Below are 22301 nucleotides of genomic sequence, written 5' to 3' on the forward strand. Positions count from 1 at the left end.
ACCAAACAGTACAGCCTAAACCGCAGCTAATAAACACACATGTTAAGGACCTGGTGGACTACGTCATGTGCACAAAGCAGTAACCACACAAGAACACAACTATCATACAAAAAATCCGGAAAATATAAATTTCAATGCCTTCTGAGCTCAAACACACATGAAGCTTGTTCAGTGATGGTAATTGACGAAGAATGAAAGTTTAGCAACTAAGGAACTTGCTATTTAATAGCCGAGTGTCGTAATTTGTTGTGCGCAGTGCATTCGCACTGTTCTGAAAGGATATAAAGTTGTACTGGTGTGTATAAAATATTGTAGACATAAAAGGTGCACGTTTACCTGATAGGAAATAGATATAGTCATAAGAAGACCACAAAAAATGCAGGATGGTTTGTTGGTTTTTATGAAATCCCTAATAAAAATCGGGACCCCCGGTTCCCTTTTTTATGGTTCGCTATATTTGTAATAAGAAATTACTTTCACTTCTGCGTCAACACCCCTTCTTGTCACACTTCCCCGACCCGGCGACACCCTGCCTTCGAATATATATATATATATATATATATATATATATATATGTCACCCCCTTCTTGTCACACTTTCCCGACCAGGCGACACCCTGCCTTCGAATATATATATTTGCAACGGTGCTGCTGTACTACTTAAGGACAACTGGGTTTGAATGACCATTGAGCATTTCTTTATGTGGGCTCGAATTGATTATTCCTCCTTATACAAACCTTTCGTTTTTCGTTCTTTCGACCTCCCTTTTCTCATGTTCAGATAATAAACTTACTGCAGATTGTTTTGTCTCACGGCTTTTTAAAATTTCTTATCAGACTTTCTGTCGATTCAACAGCTCATATCTTATTGTTCTCGCACTGTTGATGTTGAAAGCGTTCTTGGGTATGTTTTATTTTGTTGCTTTACTTGCCTTACGCGCATTATCTTTTGCATTACGCTTTTCAATCTGATATTGTTTTTCGAGTGTGTTGCTTCGCCTGACGGGCCTGTCATTACACACATTTATGTACGTACACGAACATTTGCCAAAGTGTCACGGATTTGTCCCGATGACCCATACTTTCTTAAAGCCCATGGTCGGACGCTAAATATAGAAGGCCTTGTATCCAGTGATTTATTCAAATGGACGCGCGATGACGACTTGTCCCTGTTGCGGCTATCATATAAACGTTCTGCCTAATACAGAGGACACAGCTTCTATGTTAGTAGAATGTTTTCACTTTTTTTGCGTCACCGTTCATGTTACCGGGTGTTGACTTGGGCGGTTTTCCCACAGGCTTTACTTAAAGTTCTCAAACTTCTATAGCATTTTAGGGCAAAAAGCGTTTTCGTTATTACCCCGAGTTTTCCAGTGGCTTCCTAGGCTCTGCAATGATACTTGGACTACTCCTAGGGCATAGTTGAATATGAATGTCTCGTAAATTTAGAGTGGTGAAATTAGTACGCCGAACCTGAAAAATCCGAACCCATCTTATGAGCTCTGAGCGGAGCTATAATTAACACCTAAGTAAAAAAAAACTGCTAGACATTTAACAAAACCACCACTATGCTTCGACCAATGCAGGTTTTGTGTCTCCCAATGACTCACTTTTCATCTGTATAGGCCAGCTGTATTTGGTGGACTTGCTTTACTGCATTTTAATGCGAAAGCATTATATGCCCCATTACGCGAAAATCCGGCGGCGGCGACGGCATGGCCGAGCGATGGTACCAAAAATGGCCACTTCGCAAAGAGTAAAAACACGTCAGAAATGCTAGGGCTGCCATCAAATTTTTCAGAGAGGTTCCTGCCAACAAAGTAAATTAATGGCTTTGCAAAGAAAATTTAGTTCATTTCGGTATGGGTGGGAATCGATGCCAGGCCTGCGGGTTGGGAGACGATCGAGCACGCTTCTCCGATGCCACGGCGGCTCCGCGCTTCTGGCGGACTAAAGGTGTGCCTAGTGCGTGCGTGATTGCACACACCAGGTCACAGCCAACTCGCTGACTAAACGTTTCACGAAAGGGACTATAATGCTTTCGCATCCCCACACGTAAGCAGGCCTAAGTGTCTCGCCGAACTTTTTGCAGATCGCTTACTGAGTTATAATGTTTGGTCGCTAAATCTAAGGAAGTTCCATACTTGATGATTTTTTTCTTGCGGCCCCTTTGTCGATATACTGTTCTCCCTATTTCCAGAGTTTCATACTTTTTTTAAATTGCTCTTGTTTGGTGATTCTTGCATTTGCCCATATCTGTTTTTTTTTCGGATCGTGATATTTTTGTACGCAACTCTCTTCTAAACTTGCTAAACTACCTTTCTTAGGCATTGTTATTCTGTGCACTCATTAACTCCTCAGAAAGCTGTAGTTGAGGCTACCCAAATAAAACGAAATACCGATGCGCTATGGCAGCTAGGTTCATGGAATAATGAATGCTAGTTGGACACTGTCTGTTGTAGCCAAAGCGCATCGCAGATAAAACACACTAAAAAGCAGTGCATTTGGTTGTTTTTAATAGCGCGGGCGCGCCAAGTTTAATTGTTTACCTTGAAAACAAAAGGTTGGAAATGTGAAGCTCTGGCATGCATCTGCACTTCTAGACGTATATCAAACGTCGAGTCGTCAGCCGCAGTTATGAGTATCTTCGCAAGTACTCGAAAAGTGCTGGCACCGTCTCTGTACCAGCGACCTGAGTGTATACATATGAATTACTCTGCTCCGATTGCTGTAGAAGATGGCTTTTATGCGAGAAAAGTAATAAAAGGGCACTGGCGAGTATATAGCACTAAGGATATAGAGAGAAAAAGTTTATAACAGAGCAATGCCTCCATGTGCTGTTCGATTGTAGAATGCCCTTCTCGTAGCACCATCCAAACACCGAAGAAAGAAAAGCTCCGTCAGTAAAAAAACTGTCCTTTTCCATCTTAATCTCCAATTCTCACACCTTTTTTCCCCACATGCATGCGACGTACGCGAAAAATGCTCGTTTATTCCGGAAATGCTTCAAAATGTTTCGTGCTTCAGTATGTTTATTAGCTATCACATTTACTTTGTGCTTTGTTTGGCGATAATTAAAACTGTACAGGTCGCTGATCTTTTGTGCTTTACTTCCCTGCTTTCTTCGGTAGTTGTACCTGTAGTCGCTGGCTGTCATAATTTATATCATTTGTTCTGTACTAGTTCTAATACAATTGATGGTTGTTTCATTTTTTCTGTTTTTGCTTCGTGATGCCTGTCTCGCTCAATGCTCTTAACGGGGTATCTAACTATTTATAGATAATTAACCTTGGTGCATTCCATTTAAAGTGTACAAGAAAACGTATGGTTTTAAGTACATGCTATGGTCACATTGTTAACACTTGAACGCAATTCTGTTTATTTTCACTTTTGAAGGGCAATGATTACTTACAAGCTGGTAAGCGCAGAAATTTAAGCGCTTACCGCAGCTTTCTGTTGTCTAAGAAAAATATTTGCACGATTGCAGTGCAGTTATAGTTTGAAAAAATAAAACACAGGTTCCTCTCTTCGTCTGTACCTAAACTTTATCGAATGAGTTCCAGTAATCACTAAAAAGTTCTGATTTACCACGCTGTCTTTAACGTTAGATCAAACGCAACACGGATGACAAATTATGATTACTCTTTTTCTACATTTCAGACAAAATCAAGCAGAGGGACAAGGCCAGCATCACCTGGCTCATCCTCACATTCGGTAAGCCATTGGCCCTTGGATAATTTGCGCATTTAACGCTGATATTCGAGCTCTGCGGATCACGTAGAGATTTCGCATGAAGCCTCCGAGGGTAAACCAAGCCAGAAGAAATGAAGGCCAATGAAACAGCATTTTGATCCTCTTGCTCGTAAACGTCAGGGAAGCTATGTGGAATATTTGATATTTTTTTCAAGTAGTATAACAGTCATTTTTATTATAAATGACGTCATGGGAGTGCGGAGAAGAAATGGCCTAACACTCCGTGTAAAAGAACGTGGTATCAACTCTAAAAAACATTGCAACCTATCGAGCAAAACTGTAATGCAGATACCTAACATTCTACCCTATGCATACTTTTACAATTGAAAGCAAACCTCGTTACATGAAACACGTGCTTCTTTGTCACTTGCACCACTCAAACATTTTTTTCTCAGACTTCACAGCACAAAAACGGGCCTGCCGTAGGAAATTCCTCCAATGCACGACAAGTGGTAAGCAACACGCAAACAAAACAAAAAACCCTTCGTTCGCTGCCATTATGCAGCAATACATCATCACGACTGACCCGAACACAACGCTCAAAATATTTTATAGGCTTAGATTCAAACATGCCAGGTTAAAGCCCGAAAGACCACTCCAATATCTGAGGTTCACGTGAGATCGCGGAGTTCTGCATTGAGAAAAAAAAAGAATACATAAATGACAGGATAAAACATGATGACTTTCATGCGCCATGCAACGTTGAATTTTACTGCGCAGCAGTTAATGGGTAAAACACGGCTTATACCTAACGTTTCGACAACGGAACGTGTCTGTGTGCTACGACAGTAACAACAGAAGTAGTTGGAACCCTGACAAAGACAGTTCTGTTTGCTAGAAACATTTGTTTTAGAGACGCTCCTTGCTCGATCCCTGCTAACTCGCATCAGATCGCTGACTTGCTGGGAACCTTTTGTCCTGACTGAACATTAGTCATACGAGATGAGCGATCACGTAAACCGAGGAAGCCTAAGAGCGGGTTTTAATATTAATATGCATGAGACTAAAGCAATGTTCAAAAGCCCAGGTAAGACAACAAAAGTTCGTGATTATTAGTCAGCTATTCGAAGTTATGCACGATGCCAGATACCCCAGATTAAGCTAGTAAAGGAACTCTCAACAGGAATGAAAGTGAATTGATGCAAATATGACGGGCAGTTGCGAATCAGGAGAGACTGCTGAGCGATAATCATTAAACGGATAATAAACAGCACATTCTACAATACTAACCCACTCGGGCTCGAACTGGGAGTTTTACCATAAGAACAAGCTAACATCAGCGTATCGAGCGGTGTAGCTTGGCTCATGTGCTTAGCTTAGAAGAGGTGTAGCTTAGCTCATGTGCTAAGCTTAGAAGAGGTGTAGCTTAGCTCATGTTATGCGCAAAAAAGAGGACCGTTTTTCAATTAGGTATAAAGAATGGGTGTCAAGGTAGAAAAAAGCCGTCAAGGCCTGCAGGAACGTTAGGTGGTGTCGTATGATATAACGGAAATCTGAGCAAGAGATGAAGTCCAGTTGGTCCAGTTACCTAAAACAGGGGCAATCCAAATACCATAGAAAGGGCCATTGGCCTGCTACGAACATAAAATAGGCCGGTGATAATGGGCATTGGTGTTTATTAAGGATGATTATTTCGCCGCCCATCAGTGGGAGGCGAAAATGGTACAATTGGAAAGTGTCGTGTAGACCCTCATGCTAGTTGCATACTTAATGCTACCAAGGGGCGCACCAATCTATGGAGTTTATTGAGCAGTTATATCCGCCACGACAGTCAACAACGACAATTCGGAAAACTCTACAGTGATAATCCGGCGTATCTTTTGTACGGACCTCTGCTTTTGCCTGAAGCACTATCCACTAAGCGTACTAAAGCACATAAGGGCGGAGAACTCGCTAACAGGAAATCAATCTTGTCAGTATTCGATAGTTCATATGATTGATACCAACTGTAGTAGGCAACTATATAATTATTGTCGGATAACTGACACAGCCTGTGCATTCACATACTAGTGAATCTCTCTATCATTCCTGCTCTGTCTGTTTTCGGCATTAACCAAAACGAACCTTTGCAACTCATCGTTACGTGTTGCTATAAAAGAGGGTTTCATGGTCACACTCGAACTATTGCAGGTTCTTAAGTTAGAAATATTATTTAAAGCCGATGAATAAATTTTCACAAATACGTTTGTGGCCCCGCACTGGAATGCAGACGTTTGTCCTCAGAAACAATGTTTTCGAATTCTACGCATTGATGAGAAAGTTTCGCGCCTGTGTAAAATGCTGAGAGGTTGCACACCGTGGAAATTCCACATAATGCATTACAGAAGCGCGGTATAAGCCCATTCTCAACAATTTGCTGAGTATGCTCGCCATCTTGGTTTGTCTTCGGTGGCATAGGTGTTCTCAAAGGCGGAGCCCACGGTTATGAAAATGGCCAATACTTTTTATACCCTCTGCGATGAGTATACGGCTTCTTCTCGTGGAAGAAGAGAATGATGCGAGCGTGTTCACGAGCGTGTCCAGCCTAGCAAACGCTTGAACCGCTTGAGCGTCTCCTCTGAAGCACAGCAAAACATTTCACAGAGTTAAACAGAGCGTTAGCAGTCTTTATACAACGCTGTTAATATAGGTTAAGGACGTATCACAGGCACAATGCTAGCACTTCGCCAAGTTCCCCTCGTACCCAATTGAAATATCAAATAATGCATCAGACGATCGCCGACATTTAGGATTACTTGCTCAATGTTACATTTCGCTGAATACGTTGGTGCCTATAGAAAAATGCAGGAGGAGGAGGAACACCTTCTCTGCTGAATATCCAGTGGAAGGATTGTGTATGTCTTTCACGGTAACGCATGCAGCCAGCCCCGTTTCGACCCATAAAGGAAGGTCTCGCTCTCTCCCACAAATTCTGGGCCTTCTAACAAGCAACGTTTGACATCACGAGCGCGAAGCAGTTATGTCCAACGACAACGTCGCTCAGCGTCGACGTGCTGCGGTATACAGCGAGTTACCCGCGGTACAGAACAATAAGCATAGCAGGACTTCGCAGTGCACTCAAAAGAGTAGATCCCGACTTGCGTCGTCAGGATACAGCGAGTGCAAACGTAGAGACGAAGATTACGAAACAGGGATAAAGGATAACCGGGCAAAAAGTCGTGAAGTGACCCGTGGTTAAAACGCTGACTGGTCGAATCAGTATATACACCCCTCCCCCAACCGCAACTCTCCAATATATGGTATCCAAGACAACTATACTAGAACCGTCTTAGAGCCAGTGAGAGGGTAGGAATGGTAGGGGTGGTTGTAGAAACAGCGTATGTACCATAAAACTATTTATGTGGTAAAGGAGGAAGATTTGCTGGTAATTTCATCAATAAACTGCTGCGCAGTAAGTGTTAGAAGTGGTCCAAGGCAGCTTAAGTGTCAAAGTGTATAAAATGTTAACATGGTAGTCCTTCCATCTGTTAAAAACTCAAATTCACGTATACCATATGTTATCTGGGTTTAGGTACAAATCACCCAGGAGTGACGATGCGCGTACGCGGTCAGTAAGCCTTCAATGTTCGCGCTTATTTTTCATACGTTCCACATAAATTAAAGTTTTTATGAAAACGATTGCGCTTCGAGATAGCTTGCCCTTGGACTAGTTGATACATGGACATTTGTAACAAAAAGAGCGCACACTAACGGGACTAGGAGCTTAGCGTGTGGTGCTTTCGTTTAACATGAATATTGAGCGGCCTTCACAATACGGTCGTCTTATTGGCAAATATGACCCACCGTACAAAAGAGTGCATGACAACGCCGTTCATGGTAATGCTTGGTGCACTTGATGAAATTTGCTTGGTAAATTGCTAGCTTTTATGTTTAATTTCTACATGCCGAGATCCTATAGATTACACAATGTATATGCAAAAGTTCTGACACGCGCAAGGTCAATCACAAAATGCAGCCACTTTCAGCACTTCGTCTCCACTCCACCCAGAAACCACGAACAACACTGGCAGCTGGCGATTATTCAAGCACGCTGGTAAGCACTACAAGTATACCCACGAGTTATTTTTCATATGCACATGAGTGCGCGATAACTTGATCCATGCCTTCAGGCACGTCTACCTGCAACTGCTTTAGGAGGCCGGGTAAGCAGCACACTCAGGAGCTCTTCTACAATTGACTGAAAACACTGTGAAACTGTTGCTGACGCGATGTCTGTCTGGTAGGACATAGAATCCAACCGACAAATACGGCAGTTGAAACTATCGACAGTTGAAACTATCGACAGTTGAAACTATCGTGCCAAAATTTATTGGCAGTTGTAAAACTTATATAAGCCGAAAATACTGGTTGTGACCGTAAATAGAACAGTTCAGGTGCTCATGTGCACTGCTAAAGAGGAGAGCGTACAAATCACGTTGAACGGCAACCTTTTATGCTGAAAGGTTTCAGCGGAACGCTATTGAGGGTGCCTCAAGGCAGTGGGTGAGGTTATGCAATGAAGACAACGCAATATAACGTGTATGCGTAATAACAGGCAACGGCTGGCGATCCTGCAGTCAAGTTCTGCAACAAAATTTGTAACCTTATTACAGCCTAAGCTGTTCTTGATTGTGAAAGTGATACGCAAAAACCACAGCTCACGACGTCCATTTTCAACACATGCAATGAAGTAGTGCGTGAAAAAGAGACGACAAAAATATTAGACAAAAGAAGAAGTGCCGACATTAGTGTGTTTCTTCAACAAGAATACCAGCAGCCAGCGCCTTCACAAGGCAGATCACCTTCGACAGCGCGTACTACAATATTTAGCACACACCGTAACCTCGTAATGTCCAGCCTGTTCTGTGGAGTCACAAATATAACAATGGTTCTTGTGTTTGCTGATTGTCTTGTTTTTTTTTCGTGGCAAAAGTAGTAATTAACAGGCGGTGTAACCAAATGTGGCTACTTTAGCGTGTGATAGACGCGTGCATAATTTCTGCTTGCAGTATCAAGTTTGAAAACGGTAGCGCGATCAAGCCTTAAGGACAAGTAAATGTTACTTTGCAAGTACCCATTCGATGGAAGCGAAATATTCGTTTTAAGATTGGGTCGATGTACCACCGCTTTTCAATAAGCTGTCCTAGTGACTACAATGAAGTTTACAATCATAAGGTAGAACCGAGGCACTGCCTATTCATGGAGCAACGTGAAGACGAAGCGAGGGCTTCATGTCCACCTTATTGTGAGCTTGCTTCATTGGGTCGGATCTAAAGTTGTTCCAATATACAAAGTGCCTTAGTTTGCTCGAAATTATAGATTATGTCGTTATTTTACTCTAACTTATGTTATTACGTCACCTTAAGTGACGGAATGGTCTGTAAGCATAGGAAAAGAATAAAATTATGAGAATTGTCTGAAAGAAACATAGGAAAGGACTTCGAAAGCTTAATCCAATTTCATGGCTGCAACATTTTCCTGACTACTTTAGCGTGCGAGCATAAAATACTAATTTACACCTTCGTCACCGTTGCTCCTTCTACGGGCTTGCGAGCAGTAGTAATACGCAGTTCATAGCCCTTAGATTGAGCTATTACGTGAGGCAAGTAGAACCGATGTTGCACATTTGTGGACGGAATTCGCTCGCTTAACATACTGGTGCCTAAGTGGCATAAACAAAGGACAAACCTTTTAAAAGGAAACGCGGAGAGTTTGTTACGCGGAACTTGGCTTCGCAGTCTCATGGAGTACCTTGAAGAATAGCAGGTCATGGGTATACTGCTGCAGAAGCGAGCTTGAGATGTTTCCATCTACATACGTTGAGAATACACAGAACGCAAAACAGCATCACACCTACTTATAAAAACTTTTCCTTAGACCAGACCAGCCACGAAGACATTGCTGTGTTCAATGATAATGGCAAGGAAACATTCGCAGAGCATAGATGCCTGTTCGTGCAACTGCTATTTTTGAAAAATAAATGTTTACACTAAAAGAAAAGAAGACCTAAGTACAGTTGTGAATTTATCCTTAACGTTCTTGCCGTTTTTTGATTATTTGAGGGTAATTTATTTTGTCAGCATTTACTCGTCACTAAGTTTAACGACGCCTTAACTCGTATGACTATAATCGAATATAGGAAATGTGGCTGCATTTTTAAGATCCTCACCAACATTGGAAACATTTGCAAGGTCAAGCAGAACGTTGTCACACACCACTGTTTGGCCCGAACATATTACTGGGAGATATAGATAAGATTAACTCCGCGTTATCACGCATTTAGTCACAATTTGTGGCGACAACAAAAAGCGGTCGGTAGTTGAAGTGGTGCAACAGAATAAGTGATTCAACAAAAGAGCACAAATTAGCTTCGGGAAATTTTGTCCTTCTGCAAGCATGTGAACATTAAAGGGATACGGACACAAAAGTTGGCGGGTGGTTTTTTGCGTCGGAACAAAAGTTGAACTGTTGAAAATGACGAATACAACAAGCTGCTTTGAAAAAAAGAACGAGAAACATCTTTTTTTTTGCGATTTTCTGTTGCACCTTGCCTCCAAGCGGCCGCCGGCAGAAGCTGAAATTTTGACGTCATAACACCCACTCGCGCGTGCGGCCAAGGTGGGCCATAGCCGTCGCAGTTTTTCCAGGGGTGTCGGTCCCTTGCAGCATTTGTTTAACCCCTTTCGGCGATCTTCGCACGTGGTCCATCCGAAACATTACCCCCGTCGGCGCTCCACATCGGCGCTCCACGCAGGTGCACGGTGCGTCTTACATGCGCCTTCCCGCGGTCGTCACTCGGTATGGACGCGTTCGTCGAGGCGGAAGGAAATGCCCAGACATGGCTGTTATAACTGCATCGTCGGTCGTGACACGCCGTTGGACACGTTTACGAGAGACGAGAAGGTGCGTAAACTTTGGATACCTGCCTGTCAGCCATCACGCACAGCCTGGAGACCTCTAAAAAATGACTTCATTTGCGGGGACCACTTCGTCGACGATGATTATGTGACCAGCCCGGCTGTGGTGAAAAGCCTCGGCATGCCGCTCAAAAGGCAGTGCTTAAAGCCTGACGCTGTGCCATCGGTCTTCTCACGAAAATGAAAGGCAGAAACGATCAGCGGCGCGTTGGAAAAGAGGAGGCGAAACGATGTCGGTAGTGTTTTCGTTCACTTGCAGCCTTCTTGAGCAGTGTGAGGGCGAGGCTGGGGCGAGATGTCCGAAGCTGGGCACGAAGGCAGTAATTTTTTTTCAAAATGTTGCCAAAGCATTGTAAAACAATACAAGGCTAGCGAGCGCGACTCACGAGATGAGACACACACACAGCTCTGCTTCTCCACAGGCTAAAAGCGGAAGAAACTGGGCAGAACGCCAGGCAGGTGCTGCCATCTGTCGGTCGGCTGGCGAAGTGGACGTGAGAGTCTCGGAGGTACTGACACCTCACAGCAGTTGCTCGCGCCGACGGCATAAACTACTATTCAGTCATCCACGCAGTGCTGAAGTACCCCGCAGCTGCCTCGCCTGCGCGCACTCTTGAAAAAGCAAGTTTACATGGGAAATGACAAATAACGCTTGCACAAGTGTCTGGTGCAGAGCGAGATCTTCGCGCTACGGTTCGCGAAAACCTGACCGGCACTTCCACGGCCACCTGCTCTTCGTCACTTGACGCGGGAGGCTCGTAACCGTAAGCGGTGATATTTCTTGCGAAGTTGGAATGGTCCTCGTCGTCAGATGTGTATTTATCGCTGGTAGAGGCACCAGAACTCGAATCCATGCTCGCGATGGCAGGCGTCGACGCGCTTCGAATGACCGCGGCCTGCCGGCTGGCTCTCCGACGAGGGTGTCGTGACGTCACGCCTTCCAACTTCCGCGGGTCGGGAGGCGAGACGCGCGCTCACAAAAACGCCAAAAATAAAGCCATCGGCTCAAAAGGAGCTAAATGACTAGTTCTTTTCAGTGTAATCACACACTGAGGATGCATTTTCAGCATTTTCGTAAAATTTTCTAATTTCGTGTCCGTATCCCTTTAAATCCCTTTAACGCCATTATAAAATAAAATTAGTTTTTCTGTTGGTGCAGTTTTCAGCGAACAGATGTTTTAACATAGACAAATCAAGAACCAAGGCAATGTTCCAATATAACTGCAAAAAATTTTTTGCCTCCGTCGTTAATTTTTGGGCTGCCCATTATAAAGCTTTCCCAGCTTCCAGGTGCTCACTTATAATATATATATATATATATATATATATATATATATATATATAACTTTGACCAGAGCTCTGTCCTTGTATGCTTGTAAGTTAAGCTTGTATGCCTTGTTGTACAGGACAACAACGACTTATATATTTCCTTTTATTTTTTATTAGCTTAGTACGGAATCCAGCGAGGGCACGAAACCAGCCGTGGTGAGTTCCATGTACTTTGAGTTGTAATCGCTCTTTACGTTTATAGTTAATTAACGTCATTGTATATAATAGCAACGTAAATATTAGACATTGATTCCGGCACTATAGCGATAGCTTATTGCAGGGGGGGGGGGTGGTCTGTCGCGTAAACTTTCATATACAGATGTTTGTCTAATTTTTTTACTCACTACTTTTGATTATCACTATTCCGTAAACTCTGTGCGACAGCCTACTGTTGTTCCTGCTGAGGAATAAAACAATGCAGACAACCTACGCATTTTGCCGGCAGAGCCACAGAGGTTGCTTTTTATTTATCAGATATTTCTTTATGCAAGTTAATTAAACATTTTGTGTTGCTTTCCAATCAGATAGTGCAGTTTTATTCGGCTAGTTGCTACATGCATATATAACCTCTCATTTTTAGGTTACAAAGAGCACCCCTGGAGCGCCATCAGGAAGCACGGTAAGTGCCCCACCGGTGTCTCCAAACGTCCTAATGTTTATTCTTTCTGCACACTCGTGACTTTTTGACTTTCGTCCTTCTGACAACTCAAGCATCTGTTTCAATTCCCGAGTAGCGCGCAATATTTACTTGGAATTATGTATGTTGACACCTATCGAGACCTGGAAAACATTGTGGGTGAATCGTAACCTAGCGCCACCTATAAAAGACGCCGTCAGATGAATGACCGCTGTTCCCCATTCCTCCATTTCCTGTTTTTCGGGCTGATCGTTGCCATGTACGGCATACACCTACAGGCAATATTATTACTTCCACCGAACGTAATGTAGGTGCGTATGGCATCGGCGCGTCATCTTCAACGTGCGCAAATTTAGGGGTTTAAAGGAAAGTCTCCAGCGTATTTGGTACAAGTGTGTTGCGCATGTGTGTGTACAAGTTTGGGAACAGCTGTTTGAAAGTTCGTGCCGCCATCAAAAATAATTATGAAATCGACTAGCTTTATGTATTCACTTTCTCCATTAAATCAATAGTTTGACGGCATCTCGTGAAGCACGCTGAACGAAAGAAACAATGAAAACATCAACCCAAAAGATGAGTTAAAAACTTCGAGCGCAGATTTCGCTAAGTTCTAACCTTTCTTTTTTGGCCGGCATTTTCAGTTTCTTTCGTTCAAAACTAGTTTCAATTTGAAAATTGCAACAAGTATACAGAGCGATTAGCTATACCGAAATAATTTTAATTTTGTTATTTGCTCAAATATCAGTTTTCATTTCTCGCGCGTATTCTCGATTTTGTCAAGATTCAGGAGCGCATAGCACATACTGAATTTCAAAGTCTTGAATAGTCGGGTTTGAGTTTACACACGCAAATGTACCTTTATGGATAATTTTTCGACGGAGACTTACGACACTGATATTTAAGTCGCACAATGACCGCAAATTGCAGAAATAGAAACTGCATGAAGCAACGTAATTATTGGACATCATTGCGCTTGCACCTAAGTTGATGATATCTCTTGTGTCGTATGTGAAGCGTTATTGCGCTACACTGAAAAAAATATATGTACTTATTAACTTCTATTTTGATAGCGCGAAACAGCAAGCACTGAGCATACGAGGCCTATTAAAGTGAGTTCTAGAACAGCTATTCTGTCCTTTAAAGCTTAGTAACATATATACCTAAGTATAATTATACTGTGCGTTTCACGTAATTCCATTCAACGAATTTAAAAAGCGGTAAACCTCAGCTGGGCGACATCAGCGAGGTATTGTTTGCCGTCATATCCCGCTCCTCACAGTATTTCTTGCATTCAGTCTAATGAGGTTGTTAACAAAAAATAATTATCAGTAAATTTTTAAAATTATCTTTTAGCCTAGTGCGTAGCGTTTGGTTGCATGCGGGTAAAATATTCTGAACAGCGCAAGGACAAGAAAAGAGAAACTACGAAAGACAGAGCGCTTTTTCTTCCCAGGTACTTGCGCTATTCAAAATATTTTACCACGGTATACCAACGGGACCAAATTCCTGCGTTTGTGTACACTGCGTTCCGAAACAACCGATCTAGTTTTTTACGGCAATGCTGATCCTGTGCGGTTCATTTTTTTAACCCACGCTATCGTATTACAGCGCTTTCAACCGTGTTCCGAGCGAACGACGCGTGTGGTGGGCCGGTGGCCTGGTTATCGCTTATTAGAGACGGTGGCGGGTTCTTCCCGCGTGGCAGCAGCTCTCGCACTGTAAGGCCGATGCTTGGAAGGGCAACCTCTAAATTCGCCATGGTTCGCGCGCACTCGCAACACGGTTGAGGACGCTGCGATACCATAGTACATGAAGTCAGCTATACGTGTCCGTACTTTATGCTTCTCGGGCTTTCTTTAATTGCCGAAAAATGCGCCGTGCAGTAGGTACGTTGCCACCAATAAGATATAGATCTGTTGTTTCTGAACCTCCCCTGCAAGGTAGCGAAATCTACTTGGCACGAATGCGAATTTAAAGCTTGTTGTGCTTCACTAGACACTTTTATTATGACCTTCGTCGGCGTGATACAAAGCGCAGAGGCACGTACTGCCGAGATTGAGAAGCAGCAGGTGGAGAAATTGCCAACTAAGTTAGAGGGACAGGTCCAAGATGACTTTGCGAAGAGTGACGACAGCACCTCCTAGTGGACCACACTGTTGAGCCGTTACGCTGGCTTGAACTAAGAGCGGCGTTCAAGGGTGATTAGACACAAAAATTTCCACAAACCTCCAGTGCGCTGCGGAGAATCTTGTCTCATACGTCTAGAGCACGGTGTAAGAAATATGCTTCAGGTGTTGATGCTCGCTGCCTGCCGCGGTGGGGAGCGCGCACAGACCGTGTTCGGTGTAGTACATGCGCCGGCCGCCGCTGCGAGGGGGGCGGTGCGGCTCAGGAGCCGATGAGGTGGTGCATGGAATCTGGAAAGGAGTAATGGTGCCAGTGCTAACATTAGCAAATGGCATTCTATGCCTAAAATCGGATATCTTGTCGGGGTTAAGTTAACCAAAGATCGGTAGGCCGGTTGGCTTTGGGAGCCCGTGGTAATACCACAAAGAGGCAGTGCAGGGTGACATGGGTTCTTTTGAAGTCAGAGAAGCACAGAGCAAAATTAGTTTTGAAAGAAGACTCAGGAACATGGATGAAAATAAATGGGCGGCTGAAGTGCACAAGACTTGTGCAATTCTTACTTAGATACTTAGTATCTGTACCTGAAAAGCGTGGACACGGAACGGCGGAAGAGGTGAAGGAAGTTGGCAAACAAGTACAGGATAATCGAAACTGTAAACAGACGACCAGGAGTCATCAGAAAGAAAGCGAGAGAAATAGAGACAGCGAATTGGATGCAAAGAATGGAAACAAAAAGGACCATAGAGATTAATAAGTATGAGAAGAAAGAAATTAGAAGGGACAATCTGTAGGATAACACAAACCCAAGTACCTTGCTATTTGAGGCTCGAGCCGGTTGCCTAAGGACCAAGACATACCGGAGCAAATATTCGCAGCTAGATGAGGCATGTGTATGCTGCAGTAAAGATCCGGAGACTACTCAGCACATCCTAATGGAATGCGAAGGGATTCACCCAGCCAGAACCGTAGGTAACGTACAACATCCAGAAGCGCTTGGGTTTACAGTGGAAGGAAACATCAAGCGCTCAGCCGTAGAGATAAGCAAGAGACGATTAGAGTACTGGTGCAAAAAAGCAGTGAATAGATTGATACCACCTGATCTCTTAAAATTATAGGTAGCGGTAGAAGGTAGATTTGGGGAAAAAAATTGGAGGACGCTTAAGCTTCGCTTTTAATAGTGGAACGCAATAACATTCAAACATGCCTGACTGCTTCTCACGCTTCCCGACAACTGCAGGTTAAGCAACTGTAATGGTTACCGGGAAACACTGGCGGAGCACGAAGCACGAAGGCGAGCTTTCCGGTTTTGAAACGTGGCCTCTTGCGTTGGGCGATCCCGGAGATATTGTACAGCAGCGCCAAAAAATGCATAATTTTCAGGTTTTGTTTTTGCTTCGTACTTTTAATATTTCAGTCTCACAAGAACTGACATAAAAGACATGCGCTGTGGGTGTTTCGTTTGATGACATTTGTTTGTGGATTGTCAGTCTCAAAATTCCGAGGAATAGTTTTGCCAAGAATGCAAGACAAGGTATGAGTAACATTAATGATAGAATGGTGTAGAAATATAACCCGCATATACCACACGTCATATAAGAAGGCGTGGTATATACATGTGCCTAAATATATACGGAGGGCCGGCGTGGTTGGGGATGATTTTCTACGCCACCCGCTGACATCGCACGCCGACGCTTGTTGCCGACGCTGGATTTTCTGCGAAGCGGGCCCCGCTTTGCAGCGGGCCCCGCTTTCTTAACGCTACCGCGTTAAAAGAAATCAGATTAATGAGAGGTATACACAAATGATAGATAAAGAACATGTTAGTATACCTTATTAAATCAAGCAGGCAATGTGACTATTTGTCACCGCACCGTTTCAAAGGGAATGCCATTAAATCATCATCATCATCGATGGGGCCAAGCCGTAACCTAGGCCATTGCGCCGAACAAGATCTAGTGGCGCCGTTGGCTGTAGTGTCAACACCTGAAGTATATTTCTTACACCGTGTTCCAGAGTGACTGATCTGTCACAAAAGTGTTCGGTACATTGGTAACGCGTTCACGTGCATTTGTTAGGAGAAGTGCAAAATGCATGTGAATCTTGTTTAATTTCTGCAAAAGTTCATCATCCATTCAAGTTAAGTACACATCATCATCATCATCATCATCAGCCTATATATTTTATGTCCACTGCAGGACGCAGGCCTCTCCCTGCGATCTCCGATTACCCCTGTCTTGCGCTAGCGTATTCCAACTTGCGCCTGCAAATTTCCTAACTTCATCATCCCATCTGGTTTTCTGCCGACCTCGACTGCGCTTCCCTTCTCTTGGTATCCATTCTGTAACCCTAATGGTCCACCGGTTATCCATCCTGCGCATTAAATGGCCTGCCCAGCTCCATTTCTTCCGCTTAATGTCAACTAGAATATCGGCTATCCCCGTTTGTTCTCTGATCCACACCGTTCTCTTCCTGTCTCTTAACGTTACTCCTAAGATTTTTCGTTCCAGTTTAGTACACACGTGTTCACTAAAACAAGGTTTGGTTTTAGAGCTTTTTTGCAGTTGTCAAGTGAATGGAAATATACATATTGCTATAGCGTTGGAAGGGGAAGTAAGATAAAAAACTGTGGTTCGAACATTTCTTACCGACAACGAGATAAAGCGATGTGCCGGTGCACTGTGCTCAGAATAAGAAATTGTGCACACGAAATAGCGTTTCGGATGTCTGTGGCTGCGTTCTTTTTTGTTGTTGTTGTGTGGTTGTCCCACACGTGTTTTTATCAATTCAGATGTGGTACTTATGCGCGTGCTGACATTATCATAGTCATTAGTGAAAACCTAAATAAGCATTGCCAGTGAGCGCTACCGCTATTTATGGGCTTGGCCTACTCTCAGGATGTTGTTGATTGCATAATATAAAGAATATAATGCAGTATTCAACTAATAATATCGTAGAGTATTGTATGAATGAATAATATTGTACTGTACATATACTATATTACTACACATCTTGCTAGAATCATGTACGTAAAGAGAGATAGCCACGCTTCTTAAGAGAAACTCAAATATGATAGCCGGGAAGCATCCCGTGAAAAAAAGTACACGATTGCAATATCCAATTCATTGTAAATGTTAAGACTGAACGAGGGATTACGGCGATAACTTGGGCAAAACAATAACACGAGAGTTGCAGAAACACCTGTGGAGTATGAAACACACTAACTCATTCAGGTGACAAAAGACGGAACGGTGAAATAATAATTCGGATAGGGAAATTACCATAATACGGCCATCAGTTTCATGTCTCTGGTCCATTACACTGGAAATATTGCTGACACAATAAAAATTTACGTTGCTCCTCGTGCTAATTGCAGACTTGTGGCATTGTCTTAAAAATCTCATTGTGATAAATTTTTTCGGCAGCCCGCAACGGAAAGCACCCATCATACGACCCCTGGCAAGGTGAGTTCCAGATGCAACGTTCTTACCTTTATTACTAGCATAACTAGTTCAGTATTCATAAATATCAAGCAAATATAAGTGAACATTGCGCTATTTAGCACAGCGAGCCGTATTGACAAGTGCAAAGTCTCATAATACCTTTGTCGAAGATGTGGGACACTATAAGCATTTTAGTATTCACAGATCACTTGCATCCCACTAAAGCTTTTACATGCGCTGCCCGATACCTTTAGGTAACAAGCAGTACTCCAAAAGTGCCACCAGGAAGCACAGTAAGTGTCAAACCCATCGGCTCTTCATTTATTTGCTTGCATGTGCAAGTGGCGCACTTTATGCGCTCTCCAAATTAATCATATGTTGTCCTTATTTAGATCCTTTTTTGCACGTGGTATGCAGTATACCTGCTTCACGAAGTGAGAAAAGAAATGGTAATCTTTGAAGTAATGCATGCTGACGTTAGCCTGGATTGAAAAAAAAAATGTTTACTTCTGCACATTACTAAAATAAAAATGATTTTATGTAATTTATGCAAATGGTTCTATACGAAACAAATGTGTTGTCCAGCAAGGTCACGAGAAAAGATCCAGGACCTAATATGACTTGGTAAAGAAAACATTAGGAAACGTTTCCGTAACGGCTTCACATTAGGTAATTATTCTAATCTAAAATAGACACATGTCTTAGGTCATAATGCCACTTCCACCACTTGAATAAGATGAACGACTGCAATTTTGTTAATTTACCCTGTCAGCCTGAAACACCTGGAACAGCTACTACAGAGCGTACAAGACCTGGCCCGGTAAGTCATACTTAAATATTTACAAAATTATATTCAGCATTTGCAATAAATGTGAATTGTCACGTCCCAGAAAAATTTAGCAACAACAAACTTTACAAAAGTAAACGGAATATTTTTCTCTACATTAGGTAGATACTTTTAGTAATATGCAAGTAAAATATCTAAAAAAACAATCTTAGAGTGGGTAACTAAACTGTTTGTGCTGCGGTGGAAAAGGAAATGTAGCAATATAGGCACGCCGTAAATGAATTTAGGTTAATTTTGTTAAATTATACTTTCAGCCTGTAACACCTGGAACAGCTAGTACCTCAGAGCATACAAGACCTGGCCCGGTAAGTCATACATAAATATTTTCTGAGAACGAAGGCATGACCTCTGCAAAGCTCCAAATAAATTGGCTAGAAAACGGTTCCCCTTGAACAAGATCTCGGGGCCATGGTCTCGCATATCGCCGCTACAAAAGTCCACAAAAGCACTGCTGCGAGATTTAAAAACTACAGGATTGAGTGACCGTCTGTGATCCGGACTGAGTCAATGTCAGTGATACGGAGCAGGAAACTGTTAACACGCCAACGATAACCACAGCGGACTTTCTCTTCTTCTAATCTCTCCCTCCCCTTTTCTCTTCAGCCAGCGTCGGACAAAACTATGTTCACAATTTGAAATAAACATGAATTTTCACGTCCCACAAAATTTTAGCAATTACAAATTTTAGAAGAGTGAGCCGAATATCCTGCTTTATATAAGGTAGATGCCCTAAGTAGTAATATGCCAATAAAATATCTAACAGCAATCTTAGTGCGGCGGCACAGGATATTTTAGATTATGCACGCGCCGTAAATTAAGTCAGGTTGCTGTTACATATTTGCACGGCCATAACGTGTTTACGATGAATGCAAAAAAAGAAAAAAAACAATCACGCAGGACCACCACTGGAGTTGTATAAGTATGCGTAAGCATTGTGCCACTTGCACATCTCCACGCAACCCGGTGTCGCGATGAAGCTCATCAAACTTCATTTGACTAGTATAAACACTTATTGACCCTTATGGGTCGTTGTGAACTTTATTGGACTGGATCCGTGGAGTCGTACGTTCGAAACTTACCACCTTCAACGTTTTTTCTTTGGAATTTATTTTGTTTGATACATTATTTTCCTTGTAGGAATTCGTCTTACGTGACGGACGTGTTTCCTGGTTGGATTAGGACTTGAAATGCTTACGAATTTAAAAGAGCGCTGAAGGGCCAATAGGAGGATGCTAGAACCTTTACACTGAATGTGTTTGTTATTTCTGTTGCTTGTTCCACTTATTTCTCGTTTAAATAAGTCCCACCTTTGGGAATGGCGCTTTGCCATCTTTATCAGCCATTCCATGCACCTTAAGATCCTATCAGATTGTCCTGCCTACATTGCTGATCATGCTTAGTAGCCCTTTGAAGCAACGTAGGCTATCACGATTTTCTCAAAAAAGCTAAGAGATTAGACCTACAAAAGTCTACTAGGCCTACTAATCTAAGAGCCTACTAAGAAAGATATTTTCTTTGCTACAAGTACCATATAAATTATATTATATGTTGCTAATACTGAAATTAAATGCGAGTGGTCCTTGGGTATTTGGTCATTTCAAAGTTCTTGAGTATCCGTCAGGTGAAAATTGTTTTGCTATGTAAAACATGCCGTTGATGAAGTTACATATTATCAGGGTTCAATACGCTGTATTTGCGTTAAGTAGTTTATCACGAAGATACCAAAGGAAATATAAAATAAATGTTGAGCGCATTTTTACATTTTACAGCTATGCTGCACGTGTAAATATTTCGTATCGATTCCACGTACTCGGATTGCATGAAACATTATTTGAGAAAATCTTTAAATATTTTTTTCAAGTCTGGACCCACGAGCAGCGAAGGTTCAAGCATTAGCATGGTAAGTTTTCGACTGATTACACCTCAGCGTAACTGGGTGCGGATTTGAATGAGTTGGCATAACAAAACTTATCCATACAGTGTCAGGCACGAAAAGCAGAAACACCTAGGTCAGTTCTCATTGTGGTCGACGTGCTATTCAATGCAACGTGAGTGAACGCGTTATTAGTGCGGAAATTAGTAGCTTAATTAGTACCTAAATACTACATAAACTGTATTCGTGAGGGCCGCAGCTATACCCACCTAGATTGTGTTAATACAGTTGTGTTCTCTATCTAGAGTGAGAGCGGGTAAAAGGCTGTTAACGCAAGTTAAGGTGGGTGAAATTGAAATGTGAAAGATTCGGTTGGGTGCTTCTTGGTACAGCAAAAAGACGAGGGGAAGCGCCTTCGCAGGAGTTCCTCTCTTTCACCCGTTGGGGGTGAAGAAGAGTACGCACGTAACTGCTGCCAGCAAAAGCACGCATTCCCAAAACAAACATAGGAGGTTCATTGAGCCCTTGGCTCTAGCCTGAGTCATTGGACCACTGTTCTAACTTTTTCTCAATGTTCCCGTGAATATCTTTGTTATCAATGTAGTAATTGATATAGAATCATGGAATGTATTGGTTACTGGAGTGGTTACGTAAATCTACGTCTGCTAATCGTTCTCGTTCCTTCTCGCTAGACTAGAGATGGTGATGATGATGAAAACGTTTTATTGACAGGGAAGTAGATGATGCTAATACGCGCACGAACGCTCGATACAGAATTACTTTGAGGAAATCTTTCGAAGCAGAATTTCAGTGTGAACACCGAACTGACTTTATAGCTGACCATTGTTGACTTGAAAAGACGGCTGACCATAAAATCGCAAAATGAACATGGTGTTTCTAATGAACGGAATAGAACAAATGCCTCGGCACACAAGGCCGCGCTGCCACTCCTGAGCACTTCTGCCAGAATATATTTCTCCCACCCATTTAGGAGATGGGTGAAGCATTTTAGTGATCACAACTTCACTAGTCTGTTCATGCACTCGTGAAATCTTGGCACAAGTATGCGAGTAGCTATTTGCTAAGTGTTTGCGCAAGGTGCAACGACAATCCCGAATGTGAGACAAAAAAGACTGCTTTTTTCAGCCATGCAGTTATCTTTCTTGCGTCTGAAAATAACCAAAAAAATTTATAAACATGACACTCTAGAAGTTCCTCTATTGCTTCTTGATTAGCCGGAAACAGAAACCCCAGGAGCATCGATACCCGTAACGGTAAGTTTTAACGAAATTTAAAATTTTCTACATGATTATGCACATGGTTTGTTGTCAATGCATGTGTCTTGAGCACTCGCATGTTTTTATTTGCGTTAGATTTGGTATTCTTATTATACGTGAGAT

The 22301-nt window shown here is 42.6% G+C and overlaps 1 protein-coding gene across 1 annotated transcript in view; it reads left to right on the forward strand.

Annotated features, from left to right (window-relative positions):
* LOC119432395 (uncharacterized) overlaps positions 1-22301 on the forward strand; it is a 215156-nt gene that overhangs the window by 148340 nt on the left and 44515 nt on the right. The window contains exons 3-10 of the mRNA XM_049658295.1: positions 3660-3713; positions 12095-12133; positions 12558-12596; positions 18164-18202; positions 18436-18474; positions 18954-19001; positions 19283-19333; positions 20890-20928. Of these exons, the coding sequence (XP_049514252.1) occupies positions 20926-20928 (3 nt within the window). The 5' untranslated portion in view covers positions 3660-3713; positions 12095-12133; positions 12558-12596; ... (3 more) ...; positions 19283-19333; positions 20890-20925. The remainder of the gene's footprint in view (positions 1-3659; positions 3714-12094; positions 12134-12557; positions 12597-18163; positions 18203-18435; positions 18475-18953; positions 19002-19282; positions 19334-20889; positions 20929-22301) is intronic.

The sequence above is a fragment of the Dermacentor silvarum genome, chromosome 11, assembly GCF_013339745.2.
Source record: "Dermacentor silvarum isolate Dsil-2018 chromosome 11, BIME_Dsil_1.4, whole genome shotgun sequence".
Taxonomy (NCBI): Eukaryota; Metazoa; Arthropoda; class Arachnida; order Ixodida; family Ixodidae; genus Dermacentor; species Dermacentor silvarum.